Genomic DNA, 23039 nt, shown 5'->3' on the forward strand with positions numbered 1-23039 from the left:
ATGAAGCAAATTGTTTAGAGAAAAAAAGGATGACAAAAAAATGTGAAAGGCCCGTAAAAAAATATGCGCTGAAGATTATTGAGAAAAATATTTGATTGTGGAGAAAAACCAAAAAAATGAAAGAGATGAAAGAGGAGATGTTGAGGTTTATGAGATATATTGACAAAAAAAGAGGGAGTTATCTCATTAGGCTAAATGTTTAACCATGTGCTGCAAGTTGGCTAAAGGAAATGTTTGAGATTCATGAATTAAATTATAGGGGACTAAATTTGTAATTTTGAGATAAATAAAAGGGACAAATTTGTAATTTTACCTATTTAATATTATAAAATGATATTATCAAATTAGATTTTTATTGGCATTGAAACTAATACAATGATACTAAATTAATTATTTTAATCAATTTTAGGTCTTACACGTGTGATTAAAACATTGCAAAACGAGATTTGAAATTGAAATAAGTCATGTGCAAGAAATTATTATTTTATAATAGTTGAGAAAGAAAATAAAAAAATAAATATGAAAAAAGAGAATAATACTAAATAAATCACAGACCCATTTATTCTATTTATGAATCACAGCATCAGCTCTTTTACATAATTATAAGCCTATTTATTGTTATTTTATAAATTACTATTAATATTACTAGTTTTTAATAGCAAAGAAAAAAATTATTACATCATTGTCACCTTTTGTTTTGGCAATATGCTCCATTGTTGTTATCTATGCAGATGTTTTTCAAATTGTCGAAACACCAATGTTCCTCAATAAAATTGAGAGACATAGTCCACCCAATCAAAACATATTTTTACACTCTTAACCCCATGTATCAATTACTATTACTAATTTACAAGTTTTCAAACACCTCTATTCGTCCCTCGATAAAGAATACCTATGATCAAGACCAAAAAAATAAAAATAACCAAATTTAAAAATCTTTTTGCGCCATTTTCAAGAAAAAAAACACCAACCCATCAATCACCATTGGTGGCAGCACTGACTCATTCTCATCATTAAACACAACAAGCTTTGTACAACAAAAGATGAGTTATCCTCAAAATGTTAACTTTAACTTTCCTTACAACTATAGGCAAAAAAACTTGGGTTTCCTAAGCAACCTTATTTTGTTCCATTTTCATATGATCAAAACATGTATTTCGACAATGTGCCTTCATTTCCCCAAGTGAATTAGTTTGCTCTATAAGACAAAGGAGTACAAATTCTATTCTTATGACTTCTAATTTAGTGCTAAAAGGGACAACAAGGGAACAATTTATTCCTAGTGAAAGGACACAAATCATTTCCCCCAAGTGAACCAATCTCCTTTGTGTACCTTCACCAGGAACAAATTGTTCCTTTATTGTCCCTTTTGACACCAAATTGGGAGTCACATGAATAGAATTTATACTCCTTTATCTTATAGAGGAGACTGATTCCTTTGAGGAAACAAAGGCACATTCTTAAACTACATGTTCTGATCATTTGAAAATGGAACGAAATAAGGTTGTTTAGAAAAGCCAAGGTTTTGTCCACTATTGTAAGGGAAATTAAAAATAACATTTTAAGGATAACACATGTTTTGTTGTGCAAGGCATGTTGTGTTTGGTGATGAGGACAAGTTAGTGCTGTCAGTAGTGGCAATTGATGGGTTGGTGTGTTTTCTTGAAAATGATGCATAGTAATGAAGCAAACAAGGAATGTCATTTGGAAGTGTGTTCCAAGGAAGTGTGTACAAGCAAAACTCGCCATTTAGTGGTGGATTAAAGGGAGAAAGTCGCATGGTCATGGAGAATTGCCACAACCAAACAACTTGACACTACTACAAAAATATGATTCTACATCGGTTCTACAGCATTTTTAACGATGATTTTGAACCGTCTTTGAAGTTAGTGTCATAAAAAATCAAAACTTTTTACGACGGTTCTTGAAAACTCGTCTTAGAAAAGTTAAACATTCTAAAACGGTTATTTTCTGAAGAACCGTCTTAGAATGTGTAGTTTTTCTAAGACGGTTTTTGAAGAACCGTCTTAAAATATAATTTTTTAAAAAAAAATAAAATAAAATAAAATAATGATTATAAGATGGTTTTTTCTAAAAACCATCTTAAAATATAGACATTCTAAGACGGTTCTCCAAAGAACCGACTTAGAATGTATTTCCTTTTTTTAAAAAATAAAATATAAATTTTTAGTAAAATATATTTTCTTAATAATATATTTTTGTGCAAGTAACTAATTCTACTAGTTCTCCAAGATCATCAAATTATTGCAATTAAACAATATTATTGGATCGCAAACAACAAATATTTCAATAAAGAAAATAGAAAGACCCACTATTGACTTGATCACTATAACACAACTTTGACTTGAAAATTATTCTATTATGAATAGGGAACTAAGCAAATAAGTCTGCACAAGAATCATGGAAATTTACCTGAAGAAGTATTTCTCTTCCATCACGCAAAATTGCACCTGATCACATGTGGAGAGAAAGAACAATTAGAACATAAAAGACCCACTATTGAAATACCATTTCAATAAAAGTACAACAATTAAGCTTGATTAGTCCATGACACTAAATATGTTTTAATTTTATGCAGTAGTAGAACAAATATGAGAAATTAAAACTAGAAAAACCAAAATACGTTAGTGAGATAGCAATATTCGGTATTGTAGGATTTGTCTATAATACATTAATTAGGCAAAAGTTTCTTTTTTTCTATTGGCTTATGTGTTCCTGCAACTTTTATTGCTGTCACGAGAATGCTAAAACTCATATTTAAAGCATTCCACGGGGACCAACAGGCACACAAAAGAAATTTATAACTCTGAGTACTTTTCAAAATCATGATTAAGGAATTCAAAAATAAAATAAAGATAGTTAAAAAGTTCTCTTTTTTATTTTAATTAGTACCAGTAGTATGATTAGAATATTGGTTTAAGTAATTAAGAGTTGAGTCCTCTATCTTTTTTTTCAAGTCATCTCTCATCAAATATATCAACTAAAAATGTAAAGAGCAGAACTAAATGTAATAAATATTATATTATTAAAATAAATAAGTTATTATATATTAAGTATATCACACTAATTTATTTTTAAGTTTTTCATTCCTCCCTATTGTTTAAATTTATTCAATCTCAATTTAAATTTGAATTTTAAAATTTGATACATTATATCAATTTGATAGACATACAGATCATATGTATTTATTTAAATAATTTGTTGCCATAATTTTCTCCTAAATAATTTGTTGCCATAATTTTCTCCTAAATAATTTGTTGCTTGGGTGTAACATAAATGGGAAAATCAAAATTTTGATACTTACTACTTGAACCATGAACACACACACAGCAACATTTTCAAAATATGACATCAACATAAAATTTGTAAAATTATAACACTAAAATACTATATGTAAAAATTATTTAAAAAATAAAATAAAAATACTTGGAAAAAGAAATTTAAAGAGGAAAACCTATACAATAAACATGAGAATAATATATTTTTTGAGGAGTATAATTTCAAGGGGGAAATAAGTAGACACTGCGTGAACTTTACCTCCTTTTGAAGAAGTCACCTTAAACTTTAGATCCAGGTGAGGCCCTTAAGCTTTCTAAAAATTGCAATAGATCCTTTTGGTCTACACACCCAATAGATCTATAAGCAAAGCATAAAAACAGGCATGCAAGCAATTAAACAAGCAAAACATATGGCAGTAATAATAAAACAGTCACGTGAGGCAGCATTGGTGCCAATCTTGCTCCCAAAAACATAAATATGGATACACGCGAGATGAGGCAGAAGCACCCCTCTTCTCCATGATTTCAGAAGGCATCCTGCAGCTTGTCCAAAAAATACCAAAAACCTCCCTCCTTGCTAGTTTTTGTCAGGCTCTATCCTGTTACATCTGCGGGAAATTCAAGGTCATTCGCTCAATAAGGGAAATGACTGATTACAATGAAGATGACAATTCACACCATTAAAAACCAAACCGTTCATGGAAATTAAAAAAAAAATATCCCATTAAACTAGCTCTCCTTTTTTTCAGAACCAAAAAAAAAAAAAACATTTAGCTTAAATTTATAACACTCCACCTTGGTTCTATCACAAAATTACACAGATGGAGAGGGAATTTCACATGGAAAGCCTCAAACATTAACAAATCAAGAGAGAAAAAAAACTAAAATTTCAGAGAGGTCATAATCTGAAAACACCAGCAGATCAAAAACATAAACACCGGAGAGATTCTCATCTCACCATAAACTCATAAAAACCACTGCCACAAAATAGAAAAAATCATTTAACTAGAAGAAAGAAAGAAAGAAAGAAAAGCAGACACATAAAAATAGACCATAATGAATACATTTTTTTCTCTCAAGATAGCCAAAAAAATTCGCACCTTCTGAATTTCAACACACCCTCGCTAGCACAAAAACTTCTCCTCCACAAAATTCAACACACTCCTCATCCAGAACAAATAGAAAGAGAAAAAAAAAAAACAAATCTCTCAAACGCTCACAGCATAGGAATTTCAAAAACCAGAGATCCCACGCTTCTTGCCGTTACTGTGGTTGTACGAATGAGGGTTTGAAGGGTGCGGAGGAGGAGGGTTTTCTTGAGGCGGGGTTTGACGGGGGAGAGAGGGAGGGCGGTTAGGGTTTTCTTGATGACAGAATCGAGGACAGAACTGCGGAGGAGGAACTCCATGACCTTTCGGTGGTGTAGCCGCAGGAGGAGTGGTTACGGGAGGTGTAGCCATCGGAGCTGGAGCTGCAACTTTAGATGGAGGAGATGCTACCGTGGGAGATGAAGTGGTGGGAGTCAGAGGAGAGAAAGCTGCTTAGGGTTTCAAAATTGAATGAGCGAGAGTGTCACAGACATATAATAAAATAGGAGACAAAAGAACACTTATTTCTAAGACGGTTTTTTAAAACCCGTCCTAGAACGTCTAAAAGGATAACCTTCTAAGACGTTTTTTGCCCAATTGTCTTTGTTGAAAAATTATATATTTACAAAATTACCATTACTAATAAACTAAGACGGTTCTTGTAGAAAACATCTTTTCTAGTAGTGTGAGGGGATCAAAGTTTTGGGCACTGTGTTAGGGAACTAGAGGCACAAAAAATATGAACATGTTGTGACCTTTTATGGCATTCGTGAAGGGTGAAAAATGACGATTGTTGTCATTGATTTCTAAACAGATAGTGAAAAAAAAAGTAAGGGTATAAGAAAGAGAAAGATGAGATCTGGTTGTAATGCATAATAATTTCATTTTTTTAATAATTTGTAATTTTTTTAATTAAATGTAGGTACTGTCTATATAAGAATGATTCTTTAAGTAGTAGGGATGAAAACCTCTATATTTATGGTCAAGTTTATATGGAATTTATTTCATAACATACTTTTTACTAAATAGTATGAGTTAAGATATTTTCAAAATATTTTTTTAAAAAAAAATTCACATATAAAATTCATGAAAAAAAAACTTATCTAACCAATTAACTTATTTAATTAATATAAATAATAATAATAATAATAATAATAATAATAAGTAGATAAAGATTATTATTAAATATCAAAAATTTAATGCAGTGTTTTGATATTATATATATCTGGTTTATTTGTCAATTTAAAGTCTAATGACCTTATACATTCTTGTAAAAAAAAAATTATGACATTTTTTAATGTAAAAAAACAAGTCTAACAACTTATATACTAGATTTTAAATTCGTGTAATACATATGTTTGTTAAAATTATATATTTTATATATTTGTGTTCAGTATTTTTTTAAAAAAATATATGTATAAATAGAATTATCAATTTTTCAAATATTTAATAACATATTAAATATAATATATAATTATATTACAATTAAAAAATGATTAACTAATTTTTTATTTGAAAAAATCTTGTCTCTAAAAATATCAACTCTATTGAAATTTATCATGTTATTTTTAACTAATATTAGTGATACCAAACCAATAAGAATATTTACATATATACATATATATATAATTATTTAAATTTGAGTGTCAAATTTCATTATTGTTGCTATTATGTTAACTTGAGTTGATTTTTATGTGTTTATAATTAATATTTTTTAAAATTTATTTTTTTAAGAATTTAAATTTATTTTAAATTTGTTGTAATAGTTTGTGTTTTATTAAATATATATGTTTTATAATAAAAATAATTTATGATTATGAAAAAAATTATTGTTATTTAATTTTCAATTCTTTAGCTTCTACTTTTTAAAGTTAGTTACATATACGAATTATTATATATTTCTCACTTTATGTATTTTAATTTCATTACTATTAGGATTATTCATCAATAAGAATTATTATTTATATGTTTTTATAATTTTTTAATATTATAATTATTACGTGGTACTTTTCATACATCACTTTTTTCATTTTAAGTGAATTTGAAAAGACAACATTATTATTAATAATAACAGCATTATTATTGAATACTCTACAATTATTTCTTTTTATTATACCTAATGCATATTTATTAATATTAAATGTCTAAATTTATGAGAGAGAAAATTATATATAGAGAGAGAGATAAGAAACTTGAAGTTATTTTGACCATTGAAATTTTAACTTTATAATATGTCAAATCTGATTGAATTTAATGATTTTAATGATAATTAATGAAGTATTAAATGGTTGACATTAATATTATATAAATTTGATAATTAATTATTAATTTTAATAGTTTTAATATTAAGTAGTAACATTTTAATATTTAGCACATGTTACAAATAAAGGTATGATAGTTAAAATTAGAGAACCCCAACTTGGTTACGTTACAAAAAAAAAAACGTATTCTACTATATTTAAATAATATAATTTTTTATTAAATGTGCATTAAATGAATTAATTGTGCATTGAATGAATTAAATTTACTAAAATATAATATAATACTTTTGTATTAACTGTGTATTAAATGAATTAATTGTGCATTAAATGTAGAAAATATAATATAATACTTTTTATTGAATGTTCATTAAATGAATTAATTGTTCATCACGACAATTTGTATTAATCGAAAAACGATAACTATTAATTTCTATTAAATAAAAATTTTAGAATCTTTTTAATACATTTATTTGTGTCTTATATAAAAAAAAAGTGAGGGCACCTAATTCATTTGTGTTTATAAATGTGTTTTTTCTCAGTTTCAAAACTATTATTATTATTATTATTATTATTATTATTATTATTATTATTATAAAATTCATTAAATTATGTAAAAGAAGATAATCAGAAAAATATTTGTTAATACACATATAAATAGATATTTTAAATACGTATTAATTTAGCATAAATTTTATATTAATAGATGTTTTAAATATTGTGTTTTAAATATTTAATTTTGTTTTAGAGTAATTTTAATTCTACAATCCATACATCTCATAATATTTTTTATATTTAATGATACTTAAGCATGCTATATTCAATAGTTGTATAAAAATATGCATAAATTTTATAATAAAAATAATTTATGCAAGTCATTTAATTTTTCATTAATATTAGATGATATTGATTTAAATTATTGACTAATTTTGGTCCAATGATTTTTTTAAGGTTTATGTGGAGTTTACCTAATCAACATTTTTTTATCCAAAATTAGTTGTGATACATGTTGTGTTTCCATAAAATCTTTTGGAGTTTGCTTCTAAAGGTAGAAAAGTTTTCCAATGGTTTTTCTATGTAAGATGAACAAAACATTTCTATTTTTGTTTCTCTCAAAATAATAGGAATTAACTTTTGTTAAAAAATACACCCACACCTATGTAGGAGTTCCCTTTTAGTTTTGAAATAGTGCTTTCCTTGTTATGATTTTGTTTTGAAGTTGTTATATGTTTCTTCAACATGAACATGTCTTTTTAGAATGAATTTTCAAAATAATTGTATTTTGTTGAGTCTTTAATTTCTTATCCAAAACGTGCTTTAATTTGCCTATATAGCCTTTGATTTTAAAATTGTTGTTGAAAGGTTTGGCCAAAGTGCTTGTTGCTTTTGAGATCTATCAACTTTAGCCCGATATGTATTTTGTTTTATAAAACTCTTGTCATACTCCCTTAAGAGAATTATTTTGGAAACTTGTTTAAGTTGTTTTCAAATGATGGGTGGTAGTGTCCCGTGACATTGTAATCTTTTTAAGTTTACATGGAACAACTTTTGACTCATGATATTTTGATTTTGGTTGTATTACTCCTTTTCCTTTTTGCATAAAAGTTCGATACATGATTTTATTTAGTAATTTCTTTCAACCTTTTTGTTTGAAGGATTTAAGTTTTATTTGTTTTGGTTGAAATGAACAAAGAAATAAGTTTTTAGTGTATTTAAAATATATTACAGGTTTGGTTTATTCATTATGGCATAGTGTTTTGAAACTTTCTTTTGAAAAGTGGCAAAAAAAAGTGTATTATGTTTTTGAACTTGTTGGGGAGTTTAAGCTTACCTTTATATGTGTTTTGAACTCCTTTAAGAAACAAATCAAAATTAGTTTTATGCATTTAATATTGATGGGAGTTTAAGATTTTCTATTTGTTTTGAAAATCCTTTTTAAATGAAATAATATGTTTTAAAATATAATGAGTTTCCATGTCACATAAAGTTTTGACTTATGTTATGAAAGAAAAAGGTTTATGGAAAGGATCCTTATTTTATTTTAGAGGTTATATAGTAACGATAAAGAAGAAATTAGTCAGTGACAATCAATTTGAAAGGATTATGGTAAAGGGGACAAGCGGACCAGTCAATGAAGAAAAAAAACATGAACAAGATAGAGAATCATGGAAAAGCTCAGAAAATACTAAAGGCAAAATAGTTGTGTCGATATGAACAATGAAGCTACGATTTCTAGCTACAACTAAAATTCGATAGGATGGGATCTACGCGACTTTAGTTGATGCTACAATTTTAAGCCAAACCTAAAACTTAACGGATTTGGGATTATACTATTTAGCTTGAGCCAACTTTTTAGTTGAAGCTAAAATTTCTAGCTTAAACTAAATTAAGGCAAAATGTTTTATTTTACCTTAAATGTTTTCTCGAGAGTTCCCTAACCAATTTAAAGTGCATGCAAAAAAGATGTTGAGTGTTTAAAATTATTTTAAAGTGAATTATAAGTTAAGATAATGTAATGCATATTCAAATGTGGTTTGGTGAAGTGATTATAAACATTCAAGGTGTGGAAGGTCTTACTTTGCTTAGGGAGCTAGGGATGATTTCATGAATGTGACGAGTACATGAATAGTAAATTAATGATATGATGGATGTTATGTGATTGTTTGAGATATGATTACCACAAGAGGAATGTAGATATTATGAATCCTATAAATTTTTAAGTAAAATGTAATAAGTTTATCTAAGAAGGAATGCCTCTATTGATGAAATATATTGTATTGTGGTTGAAATGCTTATGTTCTTGAGATAATGGTGATAATTGATAATCTTGTATGAGAACCATCCCTTTATGGAGAAAAGTTAGCTATAACCTTTGAAAAGTTTTTTGTTGTTGAAAATGATATACCTGGGAAGGGCAATTTCACCCTAGAATTCCGTCTCACTAAAATGACCTGCAAGTCTCACATAGAGGGGTATCTTCTCAAATATCACCCTTATGTTTTAATTTCAAGTGACGTGTCAAAGTGTTGAGAACTATTTTCCAAAAGATTTTAGTGACCCCTTTTAGCATATAGGGGATGAGTTGTTGTTGTTATGTGGATGATTGTTTGTTGAGTTGCATTTGGACCCTAAGTCAGGTCATAAGAGATGACAAATACAGAAGTATTGTGTTGTTTGTATATAGTGGGTGCACAATATGCACAATTGATGCATAAGGTGCATAAATGGTGCATGAACATATGAGTACACGTAAGTTGAGGATGCATGCGGTGATCCTAACCTAGTGTTGAAGATTTTCATGGTGACTAACAAAAATGAGCTTATAGAATAAATAAGGGAGTGAAATCATTTGAAATGTAAGGCCTTGCAAATCACAAAGGTAAGTCATTATTCACATTTGTTTATGTTCGATAAAACCATACTTTCTTTATATGATAAATCCAAGAGACTCCCTAAATGGTTAGATCATAGAATTTGATTATGTTAAGGGATAAGTCTCTTGAGGGATCACTCATTGTGTTGAAACTTTATGGAGTAAAGTCAATGTTTGATAGTTGAGGTTGTTTAGTGGTCTATGATATACATCAATTGTGATAATGATTTCTGTCGGTTGAATTACAATGATTAATGATTATATATGACTCATGGTATTTGATGATTCATGGCGATAACTGGTGATGAAAGTATAAAGTTGAATGTAATTGATAATTATGATATAATTATGCTGTTAATGCTATTCTAACTATGTTGTGTATATAAATGACGATGGATGAGTTGTGATGTTGTTGTTTATTTGACGCTTATTGATGAAGTCTTTATATGATCTGAGTGTTGATATAAGCTTATGAATTGAGTTTTATTATGAGTTTATGAACAAAGTTTTATAAAAAAATTTTCAGTTATTATGTATGGTACTTTTGAAGTATAAAAAGTCTAGTTTAATTTTCTCCTTTTTCATTAATAATTGAAAATTCATTTATCTACTATATGTATAGTTTTGTTTAGTGAGCTTATCCTTGCATGTGGCATATGCAATTGTGATAATCTCAAATTGTGTATGCCATGGTGCAGACAACTTTTAGATGAATTCCTTTCCTTGGAGACCTTGTAGAGAAAGGGTACACCTGATTTGAGTTGTGTTCTTCTCTTTTTTTCCTTGGTTTGGTTTTATTAATAAAGCTAACCAACTTATGTTTATATTAAGCATAATGTTCCAAGAGTTTTATTAATCAAAGTTTCTTCTTCTTTTAAAAGTTTGAGGTGCTAACAAGCATTTTATTTGATTTATTCTTGTTTTTATAAATGCATGGTTTATATCTTAAGTTTTTTGAGTTTTAACTATTAGTTTTAGAATAACAAAAAGTTCACACAGTATTTTTTATAATTAAACTAGTGTAAGACTTTTCTAAATTAAATAAAATCAAACAAAGTGTTAGTTATGTATCAAAGACAAGTCATTACAAATTTAATACTTGTTTATGTCCAAGTGAATTGAAAATTTATTCAATAAGAACTTATAAAAATAATACATAAAAAGCTAACAATCACTATAATAATATATTTTAATCACATGTCACGTCTTAAGTTGAACAAAAAAAAGATGTGAAATAAAATATTAACTTCAATTTAATTAGGCTTAATTGTACTTTTATTTCTCCAACTTTTTAATTTTTGGAGAATTTTCCCTCCAACTTTTTAATTTGATGTATTCCATCCTTAACTTTTAAGAAACTTGTGAATTTTAATCTCCATTATTTATTAATTAATAAGCACAAAATTTGGGGTAAAATTTGTCAAAAAAATATAAAAGAGGGTAAAATTTGCCAAAAAGTAAAAAAATTCATCTTAACTTTTAAGAAACTTGTGAATTCTACCCTCCATCATTTATTAATTAATAAGCATAAAAGTTAAAGATATAATTTGCCAAAAAAAATTAGGGATTAAATTCGCCAAAAAGTAAAAAGTTGGGTGCAAAATTTACCAAAAAAAAAAAGGTAAAAAGTGTAATTATGTTAAGAGTAAAATGACATAGGGTAAAATTTACAAATTTTTTAAATATTAAGATAAAATGTGTCAAATTAATTTGGTGGAGGTAAAATTCATCAAAAATAAAAAATTGGAGTAAAAAGTGAAGTTAAACCATTTAATTATGAAAACAAAAAAATAATATAAAAAATGGGACCCTTTTGATTAGGGTTTTGTGCCGTACACCTTTGAATATGACTTAAGTTTGATATTGCATGACTTGATTTATAACTTGAAAGTGATTGAGAAATACTTTTATAGTCTTGAACTAAGATAAAAATATTCAATGAATTTTAATTTATTAGTCATCTTATCATCATTAAGCTCAAAACAATTTACTATCTTAAATTGTTAAAGGATTGAAGCTTGACAAAGGAACTTAGGATCTCTTTTACTAAGAAATTTGTGTTGTGTGATTTTTCATGATTGACTTTAATACTAGAGTGCAAATGTTTTCAAGTGTGTTTTAAAAGAGAGTGATGCTTAATAAAATCTAACCCAACACCTTTATTCATTGATGCTAAACTCCTTTTTATTGCGTGTTTGACAAAATTACCAAAAAGTTTTTTTTTTTTTCATTTGCTTTTGCACTTGTTTCTATTTGCACTTATACCAATTGTAATTTGGTTTCCATAGCAATTTTTTTTTCTTTTCATTAGTCAAAATAGTATAAATTTATGAAATTTATCAAGTATTACACGATTTTTCGAGAAAATAATACTTTTACTTATCATAATACTATTGATGATTTGATACGTTTACCCATGAACCAACAATTTCAACTAACAATTTTTATCTTTGTCAACCTTTGCTCACACGACACTTACTTTTCAACTAATTGTGTTTTTCTCTAAATGCAATAGCATGGTAGAGTTTTTCATTATGGGTGTGTATCAGTGGATCTTCGACAGTTTTATGAGATTTATAAGAATAAATTAAATATCTTATTCAACTAATTGAATTAGATATTTTAACTTATAAATATTTAATTTAATTTTAATAATAATTTTTCATTGTGTTTGTTTTTAATATTACGTTTTCATTAAATCAAATATTGTAAAAGGAAAGAAAGGAACTGAAAAGTCTGAAACAATCAAACAAACATAAATAAGAGGAGCGTTTTCTACTTAAAAAGAGGGGCCCAACAAGTCTCTTTTGGTAGAGTTCTCTTTACGTTTGAAAAAAATAAATAAAAAATCTCTTTACGTTTTCTAATCCAACTTTATCGAAGCACTTGGATAGGCTTAGTAGTGAGATTTGAGGCAATATTATTGTAAATCAAGTGTTTGAATACACAGGTAATTAGTGATTAAAATTAAGATTAAATCATTTACATAATATTTGAATTCAATATTTGATAAAAATAATTATCAGTAAAAAAAATTTCTTTTTTAAATTAATTAGGGAACAAAAAAAAATTCAACGTTACCGCGTAGATAACGGTCTCTTGACAAACCAAAAAACATAGTCAAAACCAAAGTACACTTCATCCCGGAAACTTCAACACTTCACTTTGAGTTCAATTTTATTTTTAATTTTTTAAAGCCAGCTTAATTTCAAAATACTACATTTTACAAGGTTACTTAATTAAAAAATTAAAAATTATAATGAATATGATTTTTAACACTCTTTTTTATAAAATTAATCAATTTATTATACAATATAATTTTTTTATTAGATGGTAATTTAAAACTCTTTATACAACAAATAAAATATTTTCTCTTTCATAATTTACAACATAACATTTTACTGCTGAGAAACAAAATGAATAAATTTTGAACTAAAAAAAAAGTCTTTTACTTTTAAATGCTTAAAAAATCAAAATTTCCATTTATTTCTAATCAAATAAAATAAAAATAAATATTTTCTATTTCCTTTGTCATCTTCTAACCTTAAGGTTAACATTTTCTTATTCAAATAAACCTTGTCAGTTCCCCCCATCTGGATACAGGACTCTGAAGTCTGAGCAAGATTTTTCAACAAAAACATATAAAAGGTTCCTTTATTATATTATTAAATTATTAATTAATTATATTATCAATAATTACTGCTCAGTGCACACACACTATACTTTATTATTATGCCATGCCACAATACCAAGTATCATATTTTATTTTACGTTATTTATTTAATAATATTAAGATTTTCTAAGAATAGATGTTGGGATAAAATGTTTGTCTATGATTTCAGGTTACAGGTGTCGGTGGTAGTGTACTAGTTGCAGTGCCGTTGTCCTTTTCCTCATCTTAAAAGCCTTTCCTTTTCTCTCTATTCATTTACAGCTATACACAATTACACGCACATAGCCATTATCATCATCACTCACAAGACAATTGACAAAAACAAACGCTTCAACCTTTCTGGGGGAGAGAGAGTTATCCATTGTTTTCGTCTCATTTTCTTTTCTCTCTCATTCAGTTCTCGATCTGTGTCTCTATTTATTTATCATTTCAGTGAAGTGGGGTGTTTGGTTTTGTCATTTGGGAGTTTGAAAGTTGGTAGATTTTTGTTTGATTTGGCTTGATGGCGTGAAAATTCATCTGGGATTTTCAGATTCTCTTTGATCTGTCTGTTTTCAGAGGAAACTGGTGGAGAAGTTTGGTTTTTTGAGGTGAGTTTTGTGTGCATATGAAGTTTTATTGCATGGCCTTTGTCTGTGTTGTGAAGTGGATAGTGGATATCTGTTTACTGTTGATCATGCGAGAATCTCAAAGAAATTGGACTTTTTCTTTGTTTTTTTTTTATTATTATTGTTGGTAATGGGAAAAGTGCTTTGTTTTCTCAGCCATGTACATAAAGGAGACTTCATTGTTTGGAATCTGACCCCTCCTTTTCATTTTCCACCCAGCCTTTTCTCATCTTCCAAACAAAATTTGAGATCAGAAGTTCTGTTTTTTTTTTTTTTTTCCACTTTGCAAGCTGCATAGAATGGTTATTAAAAACTATATTTTTATTTATTTATTATAGCTTCAATTTGAGATCAAAAGTTTTTTTTTTTCACTTTGGAAACTGTTGAGAATGCTTGTTAGAAACTATATTTTTCTTTTATTTTGTGATAATAGCTTCAATTTCTACAGATAAAGAATAAGGGAGTTGTTTGAGAAGGGGGTAGTCTTCCAAATTGATCTTCTCAGCTATCAGAAAGTGTTAAAAGTGATGAGTGTGGCTTGAACTACTACTATCCTTTGGTCCCTTATTGGCATTTGAGAAGAGTTAAGAAGAGAGGGTCCTATGGAATCAGAAGGGGAAGCTGGGGTGAGTATATATAAATAAATTTTCTGTTTGATTTCTTCCAATGTTTTGTGATGTTTTTTGGGTGAAATGGTTGTTGGTTGATGCCTGATGATTATTTTTTAATGCCATTTTCATTGTTCAGGCAAAGCCAGTGACAGCATTGGGTGCCCAAGTGTGCCAGATTTGTGGTGATGGTGTTGGGAAGACTGTGGATGGTGAACCGTTCGTTGCGTGCGATGTTTGCGCTTTCCCTGTCTGCAGGCCTTGCTATGAGTATGAGAGGAAGGATGGGAATCAATCTTGCCCCCAGTGCAAAACCCGGTACAAGAGGCACAAGGGTAAATGAAGCTAACCTAGACTCCGTTATGTCTTGTGTTAATTTTCACTGTTCTTCATTCATACAGTGCAACTGGGGAAGCTGCAAATGACTATAACAATGGAAGATTCAAAATTTGAATGTGAATGAATTGGGTAGCATGTGATTTGAATATGGCCTTAGGCTTCTATTCGGCCCGAAGCACATGGTCTTGTAATAAAATTTCACTTGGAAGCAAATTGGCCACTTTCCTGTGAACCAAATGAGAGATATATGCTTTTGCTTCAAAACATTTACTAAATGAACTACTGAATTGGAACTTTTTTAAATGTTGGGGTAGGCAAACAGAGTAGATTAGACTAAACAAAGCATGCAATCTTAGTACACTCTAGGAATGAACAAGTGAGACAGTTTTGATTACATGTTGAGCACACTCATACTGTCACTATTTACTGCTCTGCGGGGTATTTCTATATTCTTCAAGTCAAATCTGCTGAGTGGATAGATAGTATATAGAAGATAACATTTATGATTTGTGCATTGTTAAGTTTTCCAAATATTTTAATTATCTGTGATTGTAGTTTCATAATCAAGTGGACTTGCATTGCTGTTTTCCATTTTGCAAAATGTTAGTGGGGTTTGGAAGGGACTGAGTTCTTGGTTGCTAAGTTATTCTAGGCTTATTATTCCCCCATAAAGTGCAGACTTCAATAGATAACCATAAAATGCTTAGATTAAGAATTCTGTTTTCCCTTCCTTTTGTTTTAGTCATGAGGATTTTATAGTTGCGAGATATATATGTTATTCTTGCACAGTACACTACTTAAAAAATTTCATGATTTCACACCTATTTTGATCTGCAATCTCTGGTCAATATATAAAGAACTTCTACTTTCTGACTCTATATAGTGATCAAACTACTTATTTAAATGATTCCAGGAAGTCCTGCAATTCTTGGAGACATGGAAGAGGATGGTGCTGCTGCTGCTGATGCCAGTGACTTCAATTATGATTCAGAAAATCAAAATCAAAATCAAAACCAAAAGCAGAAGATTTCAGAGCGCATGTTAAGCTGGCAATTGACATACCCACGAGGAGAGGAGGTTGGTGCTCCAAATTATGATAAGGATGTTTCTCACAACCACATTCCTCTGCTGACCAGTGGACAAGAGGTCATTCAGTTAGCTTCCTACATTATAGTCTATTAGTTTTTTCCAACTTTCGCCTTTAATTCCGGGTCTCTGATGAAATTTGGCATATCTTTTATTTCAGGTATCTGGAGAGTTGTCTGCAGCCTCACCTGAGAGGCTCTCAATGGCATCTCCTGCAGTTGGTGGTGGAAAGCGTGTCCATAATATTCCATATTCATCTGACATTAATCAATCTCGTATCTCTCTGCTCCTTCTCACTATGCACATTCTCATCTATTGTGATATATGATTGCTACTATTCTTTATCTAGCTATCTGATTGTGATTTGAGGTACTTGGTTGTATTCTTGTGCAGCAAATATCAGGGCTGGGGATCCAGGATTGGGCAATGTTGCATGGAAAGAAAGAGTTGATGGCTGGAAGATGAAGCAAGAAAAGAATGTTGTTCCAATGAGCACAGGCCAGGCTGCTTCTGAAAGAGGAGCTGGAGATATTGATGCTAGTACTGATGTGCTTGTAGATGATTCTTTATTGTGAGTATTTACTTTTACCTATTTGTCAGAAAAATTGCTGCTCTACTTGTATTGGAAGCCTCTTTGCTCGTTTCTCCGACAGTATCAACTATCAACTGCATATTTTTAATGTCATGTATGCCTTATAATAGCATATGTACTGTTATTGTATTCTTCAGTGGTTAACAATATGATATGGTAATATATCATGACTGAAACCATAAGAAGGTTTGGTAATTAACTGTCTTGTAAAATACTATCTATAGTTTTCTTCTGTTGTATAAGTGCAATCTTTTTTATGCAGGAATGATGAAGCTCGACAGCCTCTTTCCAGGAAGGTTTCTATTCCATCTTCTAGGATAAATCCATATCGTATGGTCATTATGCTGCGGCTGGTTATCCTTTGCATTTTCTTGCATTATCGGATAACAAATCCTGTTCCCAATGCATATCCATTGTGGTTGGTATCAGTTATATGTGAGATTTGGTTTGCCATATCTTGGATATTGGATCAATTTCCCAAGTGGCTTCCTGTAAACCGTGAAACATATCTTGACAGGCTTGCACTGAGGTAGGGCCTTTCTGAACTTCACCATTCTTCTGTACGGGAAATTTTGGCATATGGCATGTAGGTTTTCTTTTTTCAATATGATATTCTTTTGATACCAAATTCATGTGAGTTGCAGGTATGATCGGGAAGGAGAACCGTCACAACTAGCTGCTGTTGACATTTTTGTCAGTACTGTTGATCCATTAAAGGAGCCTCCACTTGTGACTGCCAATACCGTACTATCTATTCTTGCAGTTGACTATCCAGTGGATAAGGTCTCCTGCTATGTGTCTGATGATGGTGCTGCTATGTTGACATTTGAAGCACTTGCTGAGACATCGGAATTTGCAAGGAAATGGGTTCCTTTTAGCAAGAAGTATAGCATTGAACCCCGTGCGCCTGAGTGGTATTTTTCTCAAAAGATTGACTACTTGAAAGATAAGGTTCATCCATCATTTGTCAAGGATCGTAGAGCAATGAAGGTAATAGATTAACTTACAAAAAGATTATTCTGCTGGCTGGGCATGCATTTATGCTCGTTGCATGAGTTTTGAATTTCATAAAGGCATCGTTTAATATTACTTCCCTTTTATGTTTCAGAGAGAATATGAGGAATTTAAAGTTCGTATTAATGGACTTGTTTCAAAGGCACAGAAAGTTCCTGAAGAAGGATGGGTTATGCAAGATGGTACCCCGTGGCCTGGAAATAACACCAGAGACCATCCAGGAATGATCCAGGTTGGTCGAATTCTTTACAAACTGTTGTTCACTTATTAGCTTTGGAGTTATTTCTCAAATTTTGTCTTACGATATAGGCTATAGAGTACATGTTACAATTTTAAAACTTAAGACTACCGAAATACCCTTGTGGAGGAATATATTTATGTAAATTTCTTTGTGTTGCTAATTACACGAGAAAGTCATTCACTAAGATTGCATTTTATATCTGCAGGTTTTCTTGGGCCAAAGTGGAGGACTTGACACTGAGGGTAATGAACTTCCACGTTTAGTCTATGTTTCTCGTGAAAAGCGTCCAGGGTTCCAACATCACAAGAAAGCTGGTGCCATGAATGCCCTTGTAAGTATCATTAACAATATAAAATGTGAAAGTTATTTATCTCCACACATGTTCCCAAACACAGCCTTCTTACTGGTTGTGATTTATATAACTTGCAGGTTCGAGTATCTGCAGTCCTTACCAATGGACCTTTCTTATTGAATCTTGATTGTGATCACTACATAAACAACAGCAAGGCCTTGAGGGAAGCTATGTGCTTTATGATGGATCCCAATCTTGGTAAACATGTTTGCTATGTCCAGTTTCCGCAGAGGTTTGACGGTATTGATAGGAATGATCGATATGCCAATCGTAATACAGTTTTCTTTGATGTAAGTATCTTATGCCTTGTTACTGTTTTTTATTCTTGTGGCCTTTATGAGGTTTGACCTGTTTGTAATACTTTTCTGTTCTTGACCCTTGCGGAACAGATAAACTTGAGAGGTTTGGATGGCATTCAAGGTCCTGTTTATGTGGGTACTGGATGTGTCTTCAACAGGACAGCTTTATATGGTTATGAACCTCCTCTTAAACCCAAGCATAAAAAGCCTGGGTTGTTATCATCACTCTGTGGTGGAACTCGGAAGAAGAGTTCAAAATCTAGTAAGAAAGGATCAGACAAGAAAAAATCTAGCAAGCATGTTGACCCAACTGTGCCCATTTTCAATTTAGAGGATATAGAAGAAGGAGTAGAAGGTAAGCCTATTATCTTTTTGAAGCTGGCTTCTCTTTCAGGGTATCTGTTTAGTAATTTATTTTAGTTGCTTCCAATTAATTAGATCTTTACTTCTCATTCATATGTTTTTAGGTACTGGATTTGATGATGAGAAATCACTACTTATGTCACAAATGAGTCTTGAGAAAAGGTTTGGTCAGTCCGCTGTCTTTGTTGCCTCTACGCTTATGGAGAATGGTGGTGTTCCTCAATCTGCTACTCCAGAAACTCTTCTTAAGGAGGCTATTCATGTTATCAGCTGTGGTTACGAGGATAAAACTGATTGGGGAAGTGAGGTGTGGTGTCATCTTATGCTTAATGTCCCTTGATTTTGATTTTTGTTCCCAAGTTGCATTCTAATCCTATCAATTTAGCATATTAGTGCCAACAAATTAATCCATTACATATCCAACAAATTGAATTATATAAGCTAGGCAAAAATTTCCCTTAATGTTTGTTTTACATGAAGTCACCAAGTGCCCTATGATTTGAGTCAGTTTAATGAGTTGGTATTGGTTGACTATCATGTTATTAGAAAAAAAAGGATGCATTTATATAATTATCTTCAAAGATAATTACTATTTGTCTTGTGTTCCACAGATAGGATGGATTTATGGTTCTGTCACAGAAGATATTCTTACCGGATTTAAGATGCATGCCCGGGGTTGGCGGTCTATATACTGCATGCCTAAGCGCCCAGCGTTTAAAGGTTCTGCTCCCATCAATCTTTCGGATCGTCTAAACCAAGTGCTTCGATGGGCTTTAGGTTCCGTGGAAATTCTTTTCAGCCGACACTGTCCCATCTGGTATGGTTATGGTGGAAGGTTAAAGTGGCTTGAAAGGTTTGCTTATGTGAACACCACCATCTATCCAGTCACTGCCATTCCCCTTCTCATTTATTGTATCTTGCCTGCTGTCTGTCTGCTGACTAATAAGTTCATTATTCCACAGGTTTGTTATTTCTTCATAGACATAGTAAAGCAGTAATCAGTTGTCATTTAAAGGGATGCTTGAATAAATCATGATATTGCGCATCAAAATAATGTTTGAATATTTAAAGGGAATTTTTTCTCTCGGAAGAATTACATTACAATTTATGATATGAGAATTAACATACTTTCATTTTAGGATGATTAACCAATGCCGACTACAATTTAGGATATGCTAGTTGACATATTTTCGGTTTTGGATGATTAACTAAGCAAGTGATTAAGCACATTAATGCATGGTTTAACACTTGACTCAATTAATCATTCTTTTGGTTATTTCATCCAAAATTGTAATTCGCTTGTGTTCCTCCTAGAAATTACTTTCATAACTGTTGGAAAATAGGAGCTTTTTAGAAAATAAAGAGCATTTTTTTATCATTGCTTCTCTTTCCTTGATATTTTGTATAGCTAGGTTCACTGCATCTTAGGAAGTATTGATAACTTAATTGCTCTCTTGTAAATTGTAGTTGGAGATTGATTATCTTTGTAATACTTTGTGAATATAAATATAATAGATCATTCAGCTGAGTGGTGAAATACACTCAAAACACATCCCGAAAAACCTTGTTTCTCATTTTGTCATGATAATCAAGCTCGCGGTTGTCTTGTGGCGACATAATATTCCAACTTACTTTTACTACGCTTGCAGATCAGCAACCTTGCTAGCATATGGTTCATCTCCCTCTTTCTGTCCATCTTTGCTACTGGAATCCTGGAGATGAGGTGGAGTGGTGTCGGAATCGACGAGTGGTGGAGGAATGAACAGTTTTGGGTCATCGGTGGTGTCTCGGCACATCTCTTTGCTGTTTTCCAAGGCTTGCTCAAAGTGCTTGCTGGAATTGACACCAACTTCACTGTCACCTCCAAGGCCTCGGATGAAGACGGAGACTTTGCCGAACTATACATGTTCAAATGGACCACCCTTCTTATTCCTCCAACAACCCTTCTCATAATAAACTTGGTGGGGGTGGTTGCTGGCATCTCCTATGCCATCAACAGTGGCTACCAATCTTGGGGACCCCTCTTTGGTAAGCTTTTCTTTGCATTTTGGGTGATCATCCATCTATACCCTTTCCTCAAAGGTCTCATGGGGCGCCAAAACAGAACACCAACCATTGTGGTGGTGTGGTCCGTTCTGCTTGCATCCATTTTCTCACTCTTGTGGGTTAGAATTGATCCATTCACCACAAGGGTCACTGGTCCTGATGTTGAGGAGTGTGGCATTAACTGCTAGAAGACCAAAAGACAAGTGTAGTGTATTGTGTTTTGGGTTGTAATTATAATTGTTGTTTTGTAGCCGTTATGTTTAAGTTATGTGCAGTTGTTTATAGAAGATGCATAAGAAAACAAACTAGAACCGAACTTTGTGGTATTGTTTTATTTGTAATACTAACGTGCCTTCCAGTTTTCTGGAGTAGCTATGTATTATAAGCTATTCGGAGGTTCACATTTTGTATGTATACATCTCAGTGAGTGTTTCCTGTGATAAGAAAACCGAGGACCTTTTGCATTTATTTACATCTTGGTATACTATCAATTCTGAAATCACCCAGCCCATTAATAATAAGGTTGGTTTAGCAATTTAAATTAAAAGTTTCGTATTTTTTTGGTGGCCACCTTGATAGTTTCTAATTTTGAGTATGCTGTTACATTGCTTACTTAAGCCAGAGTTTTGTTGCTTATAGTTGAATTTATTTATCTCCGAGTCTGATTGCTTCATTTAGAAATACTTGTCTCATAGTAAAAAAAAATACTATTAATTCAGAAAAAAAAGGCATTCCTTAAATAACATCCTATTTGAAACGGTGGTGGCTGTTTTAGACGAAGGTTCCATGGAGGGTAGTCTTGGGATATTTGAAAATCATGATTGATAGTGTAAAATTTGTGAAGGCACTTCTTCAATCTGATACCTTTCACCAAAAGAGAAAGCTAGCTAATTTGAACAAATATATTTTAGGGTGATCTGCATTGAATTTCACAATTTGTCATCTTATTTTTTTCTTCCATACAGATTGAGTTAGGAACAATCTTGCTAGAACTTTTGATAAATTTTATAAATATTAGATAATTAATAATTTGTAAATATTTTGTCGAAACTGGTCGTGATAACTACGAGGTAGTACTCCCAAATAGGCTACAAACCCAAGTTATAATATCATGTGCAAAAAGTCATAGCAGGCTTTGCATTTTTTGTCTCATCTCAACAGAGCATGTACGACACAAACATATGCATATAACAACATTATCTAATAAATATATAATCTCAACTAGTTAGGTACGTGCATTTGCACCGGTCATATTCGTTTTTACGTGTATTTTTAAAATAACTCTTCAATAATAAATAAAGAAACTTATGTATATAAATATTTGCTTAAAAATAAACAATAATGCATGAGACAATAAGAAATTTAAAGAATATGCTTTTTAAAATAACAAAATAATTTGAAACATGTGTTGACATTTTAAAAAAAATTATAATAGTATAAAAGTTTGTAAATTATTGTTTTTAACCAGTGCAAAATAGGAATTGTCATACTAGTCAAATCAAATTTAAAAGATAAATATTAAAATTAAAATTCTTTTGAAAGATAGATATTCCTTAGAATTTTCCTTATTATTTATATCTTGGCTTGGCCTAATATTGTACATATTCGTGAGAGTGGGGTCATTCTTGAATGAGACTCTTCGTTGATTGGTTCACACCTATGATGATGATCATTGCAGAATTATTGCATTTGATGTAGAGCGAAGGTAACTTTCAGAGATTTCACGTACTGCCGCCGCCTCTGTTATAAATTATATTGGTTTATGGCAGTACGTACGTAATGGGAGGATGCCTGTGTTTC

The 23039-nt window shown here is 30.7% G+C and overlaps 1 protein-coding gene across 1 annotated transcript; it reads left to right on the forward strand.

The window, feature by feature from the left end:
- Window positions 1-13882: 13882 nt before the first annotated feature.
- Window positions 13883-21628, forward strand: LOC100783162 (cellulose synthase A catalytic subunit 3 [UDP-forming]). The gene is made up of 15 exons (XM_003540479.5): window positions 13883-14281; window positions 14748-14925; window positions 15047-15242; window positions 16160-16392; window positions 16493-16607; window positions 16726-16903; window positions 17187-17453; window positions 17569-17914; window positions 18033-18170; window positions 18385-18510; window positions 18609-18821; window positions 18921-19185; window positions 19298-19500; window positions 19805-20155; window positions 20843-21628. Exons 2-15 carry the CDS (start codon window positions 14902-14904, stop codon window positions 21425-21427), a joined length of 3240 nt encoding a protein of 1079 aa, XP_003540527.1. The 5' UTR covers window positions 13883-14281; window positions 14748-14901; the 3' UTR covers window positions 21428-21628.
- The last annotated feature ends 1411 nt before the right edge of the window (window positions 21629-23039 follow it).

The sequence above is a fragment of the Glycine max genome, chromosome 12, assembly GCF_000004515.6.
Source record: "Glycine max cultivar Williams 82 chromosome 12, Glycine_max_v4.0, whole genome shotgun sequence".
In the NCBI taxonomy this organism is placed as follows: Eukaryota; Viridiplantae; Streptophyta; class Magnoliopsida; order Fabales; family Fabaceae; genus Glycine; species Glycine max.